The sequence below is a fragment of the Stegodyphus dumicola genome, chromosome 2 (genome assembly GCF_044657685.1).
Source record: "Stegodyphus dumicola isolate Sdum_Otavi_A_Nest chromosome 2, ASM4465768v1".
In the NCBI taxonomy this organism is placed as follows: domain Eukaryota; kingdom Metazoa; phylum Arthropoda; class Arachnida; order Araneae; family Eresidae; genus Stegodyphus; species Stegodyphus dumicola.
The window spans coordinates 1,671,442-1,683,938 of record NC_140769.1 but is presented as its reverse complement, the minus strand read 5'-3'; the positions used below and the strand labels follow the sequence as shown (position 1 = coordinate 1,683,938).

At 32.8% G+C, this 12,497-nt stretch overlaps 1 protein-coding gene across 1 annotated transcript in view; it reads left to right on the top strand.

The window, feature by feature from the left end:
* The window catches only part of LOC118189918 (TBC1 domain family member 1-like), a 108,344-nt gene that overhangs the window by 51,127 nt on the left and 44,720 nt on the right, over positions 1-12,497 (top strand). Inside the window, exons 11-12 of the mRNA XM_085810386.1 lie at positions 1,788-1,927; positions 4,075-4,206. Of these exons, the coding sequence (XP_085666512.1) occupies positions 1,788-1,927; positions 4,075-4,206 (272 nt within the window). The remainder of the gene's footprint in view (positions 1-1,787; positions 1,928-4,074; positions 4,207-12,497) is intronic.

Genomic DNA, 12,497 nt, shown 5'->3' with positions numbered 1-12,497 from the left:
CAGTATCATTAAAAATATATATGTTACTTATAACTGACTTAATGCATTGGTTATATTTATTTTGCTTACATTATTATCCAACATTTTGTTTAAAGAATAGCTATTTGTTGTGATGTAGTCTGCTTGTATTGCTGTATTTACCTGTTATTATTATTTTGTTTTATATCTTGAAATTTTTTTATGAAAGTTTTCTAATTCAATTTGGATAACTTATAGGTTTTAGTACCTTGTATGCAAAATTTTTGGCAACAAAAATATTTCATATTTTGGAATATTTTTATGTACTCAGAATTTATTGAGGATTAAATTTGAATCTGAAGACAAAATTTATTTGTTTTATAGGAATCTTATAGGTATATGAGTGATGTTTACATGTAATCTGGATTTTTGACACTTTGTATAGAGTTCAATGTAATCGTCAACTTGTCAATAGTATGTGTAATATAACATGTTAAGAGTAATGCTTTTTTATCTTTCCATCACCCCTACCATTTGTAATCCACATATCAGAGCAGGAAATTCACAATAATTTTGTAAGGTGAACCATCATTAGATTTTTCATTATAAAGTTATCATCCCAATTTCATATTTATTTGACACTTTAAAAACTCAATCTGGAGGTGAGTATCTCTTCCATTCTAAAGTGGATGGTTAGTGAGAGTCTTTTAAAGAAGGCCAAATGGTAGTTTAAAATGAAACACATACTTTTCAGAGAACCTCAACAGACAAGTTTTTATACTTTGTATTCGCAGCTGCAACCAGTATATGTTAATTATCCACTCCTTTGCTGAAAGCCATGAAAAAGTGCTGATGTGGCAATGCACTGTGTCACTAAAAAGTATTCATGTAGCAACCCATAATGCCACAACTCAGTATAGCACCCCCCTCCCCCCCGAGATGGCTTTCCACTTCTTCGAACATTTTCACCATTGTGGCAGCAGATTATAATTCATGCTATTTGAAATTGCAAGTGAAGCTTCCAAAAGCTGTAACACTAAGACATTAAAAACCCTAGATTTGAAGAGAGAATGCAAATGAATAATTTGCATTCTTATGAAGACTACAAAAGAATAAATGATAGCAGAGGTTCAGGTCATAATAATTGGTTAATTAACATAAACCTTACATCTTCTTCTGTCCAATCAACTTGGCAAAAGGTTATGCTTCAGTCAAGACAAATCCAGCCCCAACAAACATTATTGAGAAATGTTGCCGTTACAAATGTGATGTATGATGTGCAGATTACTTTAAGTTTGTTTTGCATAGGTACTCACAATCACTTAAAAGTTTTAGGATCTGGCATGTGTCTTGTAGAAAGTATTTTGATACAGTCTTAGGTCTTCTTTTGCTTAGAGCTCTGCATACGAAATACGTGTCCACCTTCGCATGATTTATGAAATGATTCTTTCCTCCTTAAATTAATGGTCTTGCAACTGCAAAAACAATATGTCTGTGCTTCATTGGAAAGTGCTTCTGTTGCTTGATTTATTACTGGTTGAGTTATTACCATTCATTGTATGGCAGAAAGTGCTTGTGTAGATGTGTTATATCCCCCCTTAAAGTTTGCTGAAGAATTTCAAATTACCCTGTGTATCAATTATCATTAGGAAGAAATTCCTCTTAAAAATTTATACTTCTGAAGCCTTCGCATTCTATATCATCCTAAATTAAGTAACTATATTTCTTTAAATATTTCCAATAGTTCATGGCACATATCCATATGTTTTATATATTCAGTTCAATTATTTTTGTTGAATAGGTTACTTAACTGTGGTTATTTTTCATAGTTTCTTAAAAGTTGGCTCCAAAAAAGGAAGCTTCCCCTTGAAGGAAATCAAAGAACAACATAGTGGGAATCATAAAGGATCATGGAGGAAGATGCTTTTCAATAGAGTCCAAAGTCCTTTCGCTAAAGATACAATATTTGGTAAATCATTTGCTTTATTAAATCCAAATTTTTTAATACATAAGGAGAGAATAGAATAAAATATATTACAAATCTATCAAAAGTGGCTAGCTACCTAACATGAGAAAAGCAAAAATCGGATCATGAAGGCTAAACTCGGAACTCAATTTTGAAACAGAAGTAAATTAGAGCAAAGTAAAATTACTAAATAACAAAAGTTGATTCTCTGTAGTTTGTCAAGGAGCAGCTAAGAGAATTATCAACAGAGCTATGTTTCTTAATTATATCCAGATGAACTGCAATAAAGAAATAGTAAACAAACAATAAATTCATTTTTCTTTTTATAAATAAATAAAAAATTTAAATAATTTTTTAAAAGCATTCATCAGGATGTAATCTTAAATTTTGAATCAAAATGGATTTCTTTGTAGATATTTTGTAATAAAAATTTTTATGGAACTTAAATTATAAATTAAAAATCAGTAGCATAGAATACCAAAGAGCTAAAATTTACAAAGCAATTTTGTCTTGAATAAATCAACACATTTCATCAATAATAACCAACTCTGATACTTCTTAACTTTTAATGATCTAAAAATTATTTAAATAAAATCTAAAAATTAATAATAATTTTTATATATATATACACACAAATCTACTTCTGTCAGCATATGCACTTGTGGTATGGCTTAATGTTCTCAGTTATCATTGAATTCTGCCAACAAGGAACTTTTTTCCATCTCTGAAACAATTCATTCTCAAAGGCTGAGGCTTTTCTCTGTCTTGGCAATCTTTTAGCTCCATTTGCAATTCACGGAGGAAAAATGAATTCTTCTAAATCTGAAAATGTTCAAAGATATTTTTGTGTGAAGCATGTTCTGAACTATGTTGCATTTCCAGCTGTTGTTTTTAAAAGCTTTATGCATGGCAACATTTCCATTTTAGGTCAGGTAATCTTAAAAGATGAAGCATGGTTTCATTCCATCCCAATGGCTAGACACTTGCTCTTTAAACATTGGCCAGTAATGGCCAAACCCATCTATTATTTAACTGTCCCATCACTGGGATATTGTCTAGGATACATTGCAGAGCAGTGGAATGTTGTCGGTGGACTAGAAAAGACTGGACTAGTCTCCCAACATTTTTTATGCATTAACACTTTCAAATATATTTTTACCTAATATTTAAAAGCACATTATTTTACCCTTATGAAACTGTGTGCGGTTCAAGTACAGTCAATTTCTGCGTGAACGGGAGAAGCTCAAATTGCATCGGATGTATGCGAGAAAGGACTAGCTCATCGTCATCTGTTTCCACAACTGCTGTCGATATGCTACTACTGCCAGAATATCATGAGAAATTTGAATTTTCTCATGATTTTTAAGTAGCAAAATAAATTTCAACTTTTGTACTATATTTTAGGTTATCCCTTTGAAAGCATTTATGTGAAAGAATTCAAAGTAAAATATATTGATACAGTAATTCCAAGTTTAAACTATGGAGATAAAAGCAGTACAGAAAACTAGTCCTCACACAAGATGCAGAACAGAATTAGTCTACAAAGACAATTTTGTATTACATTACATTTTAGTTGTGTATATACAGCTTAGTAGAAATTACTATTAAAATAAGGATTGGTGGATATTTTCCAATAAGTTAATGATGGAACACAGAGCACGAATTTTTAAAATGTTTTTCTGTAATGTTTAATATGTGATAAAAAGCTAAAAAATATTTTGAAAAATGGATAGTAGTTAATTTTACAATGAAAATTAAAAAGTCTAGTTAATTTGTCTTTTGGTTAATATTTTTATCCAGGATAGACTAATTTTAATATAATGTTGTTCGAATTACCCTGAAAAGTATACATTGCCCTAATGACTCAATCACTGTTGAAGCTCTTGTTACAGATACAATTTCTGGAGTGATCATTAAAATTCTCTCCCAAAACATTTTAGAAATATTAAAATCAGAAAATCTAAAATTAGTCGATATCAACATTTTGAATGAATCATACATCTTCAGAATAATTTTTTGTAGCAGATATAACATTGATAACCAACAGCAAAGAACTTTGCATTCATATTTCAGTAAAATTTAGTGTGAGCAGAAATATTTATTTACATGTTACTTTTTTTTTTTTTTTTTTTTTTTTTTCTTCTGTATAGGAGAAGTTGTAGAAGAGAAAAAAATGGAACCTCCAAAACATTCATCTTCTCATTTAAAAGCGTTATGGAAAAAAGCAATTATGGAGCAGATTATTTTGATTCGCTTGGAAAGAGAACAGAAGAAACTAAAAAGTAATTTTATTAAGCTGTTTGAAAACTTCTAGTATAATAAACTTATTTTAACTGTTGAATTTAAACTTCATGGTTTTTTTTTTTTTTTTTTTCTTTTTTTCGTGCATGGTAAGTAGTGTTTTATTTAGTACCTATTTTGAAATAACTGTTATGTGTAAAGGGGAAGACCATGTTAATTTTTCTTTTCTTTGTTTCTTTCTTTCTTTTTTAAATTTTCATTTTAATGCAAGTTTTTTTAACTTAAATGAAGCAAAAAATTATATGAAAAATATTGTTTTTAACTTTTTCAGAACTTAAAAGTTCTGCAAAATTATTTATTTGTATCTTTTTAGCAGTTAAAAACAAAAGTTTTCATTTTTATTTTTAAAGTAATAAAAAAATTGAAGTTTGATATATTTTTAAATTAATACATTATATTAGCTTTTTACGCTAAGCACATGCTTAGCCCCTTATTTTAAATTTATGTTTTAAAAATGAGTATTTTTTAATTTCCTTTAAATATGAATATTTTTGTTATATGTTAACAGCTTATAAAGTAAAATTTTTGATGATTCTGAACTTCAGTATCTGTAAAAAAATTAATACCGATAATATCAATAATTTAATTCAGAAATCAATGAAAAATTATGTAGCAGTCTAAAACTTCAGATTACAGTCTAACAACTTAGAAGGGATTCTGCCATAAAAAAGTGTTAAAATATTAATAGAATAAAAAAAATCAGAAATAATTTGTCTTCTTAAAAAAATAATGCCTCCTATTGTCAACTGATCAAACTATATCTTTACTGTCAAACAAATTAAAATTTTAATTCATAAAGAATTTGTTTTGAAAACATTAGCATTTGCTGCTGATTTTTCCCCTGAAAAATACTATAAAATGTAATTGAATTCTATAAATAAATTGAAATATTAAAAATTTTGTTACTGCTTTACATCTGCCAACTTTTACAAACTTTTCACATTTTTACAAAACTGCTCTAGTTTTACAATTTTGTGAAAACCTTTTTTTTTTTTTTTTTTTTTTTTTTAAATTGCGGGATTTTTTATGAATGGTCCAAATGTTATTCTGTTTTAGTGACTTGTCACCAGATTGTATTTGAATTCATACTCTTAGTAGATATGGAGGGTGTTTACACATTTTTAGAACGATTTTGGAGCCATTTAATTGATGTTCAGAATGTAAGAGCATTGTTTAAATGTTTGATTTGATAGTCTTTTTTCTGGACTATAAGTTTGAATCATGATTTCCATGATTGAAGGACTTTTCCTAAAATTTCCAGGGGTATTGACTTCCATTCCTCTTCCACTACTTTCTGGAGTCCATCAGTCATGGGTTAGGGAAAGAGACCATAGTCCATAAGTGAAATGTCAGTGGATTTCACAGGAACATTTTGAAAAGGCTTATGTGCTGTACCTCTGTCAGTCTTCATTTTTTTTTCCAGGAATGCTGTGGTACTTTTCAAAATATGACTTATTGCTTTGGCTTGGTAACGTTTTACACTTTGAAAATTACTGGGATAAAGAAATGGAATCTCTCCTGTCAATATTGTAGGAACTGTAACTGAATAAGATTATGTAAAAGCACCATCTAGATGCTTGTGCAGTGAGACGAAAGCTGAACGACGATAAGGGCAGATATGTCCTAAATGTTTTGATAACTATTCTTTTTACTTTTCTTTTCATTCTAATGTAAATAAATAAATCCTACTTTAGCTTCATGAGCTGTAGTGATGTTTATTGTCAATTAATTCCCTATATTTTGGTGTCAGAAGTTGTTGATTTTTCTGTTAAATCCTATGTGATATATCTGACTTCGAATCTAAAATTTCTGAGGAACACAAAAACCTTGTCTAAAACTTAAAGGTTTATTCAATGCAACTTCAAAAATGATGAAAACTTAACATCATAAACGAAAATTTAACATCTTAGGTGGAAACATTCAAAATGCTTTAAAGTAACAGCTATTCCGGCACGGTGAACACTTTCTTTAAAAGGACAAAATCCATCTAGCCCTTTCGGCGTACATCTCCATTCGCTGGATTCACACTTCAGCTCCTATGTGTTTTGGACTTAAACAGCCGGACTGGAACCGGAACAAGACGGGAACCGGAATCTATCATCCCCTGGCTTCTCCCCCGAGCAGATCTACTCTGGCTCGAACTGAAAATGAACTGCGGTGCCACCAAGGAAAGCACCTCCTTTTATTGACTGCGGTTGCCGTTACTACAGGCGATTATGCAAATATTTAACATCCTTCCACCTAAGGGGGGGGAATTTAACTTTCACAACAAAGTAAAACAAGTGTAAAGAGCCTTAATATGCCAGTCTGTCTGGCGGAGTTATAGTTCTACCAGATCGTGTTACAGGTGTCACAGATTTATCATCTACGCTGAGTTTAAGTTCAGACAACGAATCTTGTTTTTCATTCTGCAGCTTCGTGGGTACATCACTTTGCGTTACCTCTAAAGGATACAGAGTTCAAACTGCTCTAAGCAAAATTCCATTTCGAGTATTTACTCTTGCAAGCTGATTTATTCCATCAGGTCCTGGAACTAGTTCTATGACATGACCAAGTTGCCAAAAAAATCTTTTGTCACTACTACTGATCAAACCAATATCATCCAATTTAATAGTAACTCTCCTTTCAGCTCTTTTATGCGAAACCTTGAGAATTCCCAAATATTCTTTACGAAACCTATTTTTAAATGCTTCTCGTACAGTTTGAATATACTGAAATCTTTTTTGTAAATTACTTGATTTAATACCGTATTTTATATCCCACAAACTACTAGTTCTAATTTCTTTTAAAAAGTCGGCAGGAGTTAAAGCTTTAAATTCAGGATCGTAAGGAATTACTGTCAACGGTCGGTCATTAAGAATCTCTTCACAGTCACACAGTATCGTGTACATTTCTTCATAATTTAAACAAGCATGTTTAAGAACTTTTTTAAGGACTTGCTTCATTATTCCGATAAGACGTTCCCACCAACCACCCCACCATGGTGCACCAGGGGAATAAACTTCCATGTTATTCGCTCATTGGCTGCCTGCCAATTAATTTGTTCAAAATCTATTAATTTGAATGCATTTGAAGCTCCTACAAAATTAGTTCCATTATCACTGTACACATTTCTGGGTTTACCTCTTCGCGACACGAACCGATGAAAAGCCTGAAGAAACATTTCTGTAGATAGAGAAGTCAACAACTCCAAATGGACCGCTCTATAAACGGTGCATGTAAAAACACAAATCCATGCCTTTTCGTTGTTTCTCAGCAATAAAGGACCACAAAGGTCTATACCTGTTACTTGAAATACTGCTGAATCATTTACTCACTCTATTGGCGGTGAGGCTGATATGTGGTCAACAGGTACAGCAGAATATCTCTTGCAAGTAATGCATTTACTCAAAACAGAATGCACAGTTCTTCTGCCAGATAACAATCAAAACCTTTCCCTTAAGGTATTCAGTATGTATTGTACACCTGCATGTCCTTTCTTTTTATGTTCTTCCATAATAAAATTTCTAACTAACGAATGTTCTCTTGGTAATATTATAGATGTTCTAAACTCTAACGTGTCATCTCTTCGAAACGCACCAGTTTTAATTCTTAGAATTCCCGCATCATAAAATGGACTAAGTTCGTAAGCGTGCGTCTTCTATATCCTGAAACAATTCCAATTGAATCAAGCGAATAACAAACTTTTCTGCAAAATCAATTTCATTAACAGTGAGTTCACCTTTCCTTTTTTTCTTATTTCTGCAATTAAAGAAAAATCTTTGAATCCAACCAACAACTCTGTTTTTCGATAGCTAGAAAATCGCTCACTTAAACTAAACCTTTCAGTAGACACTAGAGATGAAACCACTGCCTTTTTTTCTCCCTGGCTATTTCCGCTTCATCAGTTATAAATTCGGCACTCAGCCAATTTTCTTGAGATTTTAAAAGCCAGCTCGGACCCTCCCACCATTTTGACCAGGAGAGTTGGCGAACTGAACACCCCTTACTTGGAAGATCTGCAGGGTTAAGGTGACCAGGTATATGCCTCCAATTCTTTACACATGTCAAAAGCCTTATTTCCTGTACTCTATTTTGTACAAATGTCCCCCATGGTTCTTCCCTTTTTATCCATGCAAGGACAGTAGTTGAATCTGTCCAGAAAAATGTACTTCTGGCCTCAAAGTCTTTTAGAACGTCTGCAGCAAGACGAGATGCAATAGTTGCTACTAACAATTATAATCTTACAATGGTCATTTCCTTTTTACCACAAGAGGAAACTCTAGACTTAGCCTGAAGCAACTGGACTTTAACCGATTCAGTTTCTTCTACACGAATGAAAACTACTGCCGCATACGCTGCTTGACTGGCATCACAGAAAACATGTATTGAACACTGTTTTGGCTGATATCGTATCCACCTTGGAATTTTAATGTTTTTCAAAAGAAAAATGTCTTTTACCCATTTCAAAAATTTACTTTTAATTTCAGTGTTAACTTCTTCATCTCATTTTACTTTTGTTTCCCATGTACACTGTAATAACATCTTGGGTAATATAAGGACTGTTATACCGATGGGATCAAATTCTTTATGGGCTATTGCCAAAATACTTCCTTTCGTGACTTTCTCGAAACAAAGATTTTGCAAATTAGCAACACTTATTTGGAGACTATCGCCTTATCTTTCCCATAACAAACCTAATACATTCGCAATAGTTTCTGTTTCTAAACTACAGTCGGTATATTCCCAACCCTGTAATTCAAATTTTCGTTCTGCCATAACATCTGAAGATACTTTCATGAAGCGCTGTAATTCATCTTCACTTCCGACACTTGTTACACAGTTATCAACATAGAAACTATTCATTAATTTAACAATAATGTCGGAAGGGTACTTTACATCTGCATCATTTTTCTCTAAAATTGAATTTAAGTGATATTGAATAACAGCTCCAAGTAAAAATGGACTACTGGTTACACCAAATACGACTCGACAATGACGAAAATGCTTCAAGCCATCTTCACCCTTTATCCAAAGAAATCAGAGGAAGTTTCTGTCACTAGAATTCAGACCAATTTGTAGAAAGGCCTTACAAATATCACAAATCACCCCTATTTTTTCTTGGCGAAATCTATTTAAGATTGTAGGAATAAATGCAATAAGGTTTAATCCTTTTTCAAGACAATCGTTGAGACTCGGAGAACCCTTTGCTTTAGACGAAGCGTCAAATACTGGCCGTAACTTCGTAGTACTATGTTCCTTAACAACATGTCTATGTGGCAAATAATGATGGGGTAAATCTAATTCATTTACGGGTACTTCTTCTATTATGCCCTTTTTGAGCCATTCTTGGAATATATTTTCATACTCTTGGTGAAGATTATCCAGTTCACGTTGCCTAATCGTACCGTGCAACCTTTTAAAGCGATAACTCATAATTATCCGACAGGGGAGGGTGCTTTTCCAATAAAGGCAAAGACACTACAAAGCGGTTATCTTCTATTTTTACAGTATCAAGAAAATGTTGCCTGGTAGCCTCATACAATTCCAATTTACTCTTTTGTTCGGATGGGTCCGTAATACCAAGCGAGTCGAGGGCCCATAAATCAGAAATACAAGCCTCTTTATTCAACACTGAAGTAACTAAGAATGTTGAACCTTCACTATTCAACTCCCCAGTTTTTCCCATAACCGTCCATCCTAACTTTGTCTCAATAGCTACAAGACCGTTTGAAATTTGTTTACGATTTCCCGTTAATAATCGTCCTGCAACATTGGCTCCTATTAAAATTTCTATAGGTCCTTCTAAATGATATGTTAAACTTATTCCACAGTCAGCAAGCTCTTTAAGCCATATTCCTTGTCCAATAGAAGGTATATTATTACAAATAACAGGCTGACTTAACTATCAAAATTACAGCTGTACGAGCCAGACGTATTAGATAAATGAATTTTGTAAACTTTATGTTCACACAAACTGGTCGTTGTACCGCCAAATAATGCGTGGTTAAGGTATTCCTTTACCGTATACCTATAACCCATATCTTGAGCTGTGCTTTGCAGAATATATGACCTTTGAGAACCAGTATCAATTATAGCTCGAGCCGAACAAGATTTTTTATCTCCTTTAATTATTACTCTTATTGTTTGCAGCAAAACTTTAGGAGACCTTGAAGAAATGTTGGCGAGTGTTTCAGCCTGATTTGGAGGCTGTTCCGTTGCCCTTGTCTCACTCATTTGTGAATGGCCTTTACATAGAAAAATATGATGCCTTTTACCACATGTAAAACAAACTGTTTTTAATCTGCACTTCCTGACAGAATGTCCACATTTCAGACACAGGTAATGAGCGTGTCCTTTGGACCAAAACTTCTCTTTCCAACAACGATAAGTTACGCGCCTGAAAACATTCCGCAGAACCATGATTTATACTGGAACAAAATATGCAGCCTTTTCTAGCTTCATGAGAAGAAGTAAACTGTTCAGCTGCCGAAGGTTTTAAGTGAGGTTCTCTTATCTTTAAACCCGAATTTCCTTTCTTATTACAATGAGCCAATCGATCGAAAACATTGAAAGATTTAGCTGCTAAAATTCTTTCCTCACTTTCAACTTCACTGTGCAAGAAACATAAAAGGCACTCAAGATCAGATTCCCTTTCTCTTAACTCAGTGTTTTCGACGGTTAAACTTTCTGATCCTTTACGCAAAAACCTAAGTCTCTCCCACGTTTTTAAAACTTTATTCGGCAGTGCTGATTCTACCAATGGATATAATATCGCGCAATATTTGCCTCTATTTATTCCCAATATTTCCAAGGTTCTTAGATTAGATTCAAATTCAACGTATAATTTCCGTAAAGAGTGTGTACTTTGTTTTTGAATAACAAGGGTTAACAAATCATGAATATAAATCTCCGTTAGTAATTCTTTGTTACCAAAATGTGTTTGCAATGCTTCAATTGCGCTCTTGTAACTATCGCCAGTTGGCGGAAAGCTTTTAACTATTTCCTCTGCGGGAGAATTCTTCTCCATAGCCTGTGCCAAATAAGCAAATCTATCATTATTATCTAATGTAGGATCTTTATCAATCTTTTGGAATTGCCCCCAAAATCCTAGCCATTTCTTCATGTTACCATCAAAGATAGGCAATTTAATCTTCGGATAATGTAACATTTTAGAGATCTTTTTGTTTACTTTCCATAAGTCTCCACCTATCAAAATATAATTCAGATTCATCTATTTCCTTAATAAGTAAGGTCTCATCTGTAATTTCTTTAAACATTAATTCTCGTATTTTCATTTCAGTATCAAACAAAACTTTAGCTTTCTCGGCAATAACTTTTATTTTAATTAATTTTTCTTCCTGATTAAATTTAGTTTCTTCATTGTCAAATTCATTACACGCTTTACTAAATAGTCTTCTATATTGAGTTCGTGCTAACTTTAAGGCTTCCATGATTCAAAATAAAAAAATTCGCTTACCTTGCAGACAATGTCCTGTCGCTTGGCGCCAAAATGTTGATTTTTCCGTTAAATCCTATGTGATATATCTGACTTCGAATCTAAAATTTCTGAGGAACACAAAAACCTTGTCTAAAACTTAAAGGTTTATTCAACTGCAACTTCAAAAATGATGAAAACTTAGCATCATAAACGAAAACTTAACATCTTAGGTGGAAACATTCAAAATGCTTTAAAGTAACAGCTATTCCGGCACGGTGAAGAACACTTTCTTTAAAAGGACAAAAATCTATCTAGCTCTTTCGGTATACATCTCCATTCGCTGGATTCACACTTCAGCTCCTACGTGTTTTGGACTTAAACGGCCGGACTGGAACTGGAACCGGAATCTATCATCCCCTGGCTTCTCCCCCGGGCAGGTCTACTCTGGTTCGAACTGAAAATGAACTGAGGTGCCACCAAAGAAAGCACCTCCTTTTATTGACGGCAGTTGCCGTTACTATAGGCGATTATGCAAATATTTAACAGAAGTCATTTTCGATATCATGCCATCTGGATTAGTAAAGTTCACCCATTTTCAAAAGGACTGCATATTGAAGAACTTTGAAGCTACAGGGTACGTTGATTTTGTTTTCATATTTGACAATGATTTTAAGCAAAATAAAGCAAATCAACATTGCATTGAAAAATTCTAAAGCAAATAAAATTAGAACTTTACGTAGACTTATTTTGAATACAGATGGTGATAGGGTAAATCAAAAGAGAATAGAAACTTTTCTGGTTTTAATTTTGCTTCAGATAGTGATGAATTTTAAAAGAAATTTAAAGATGCAG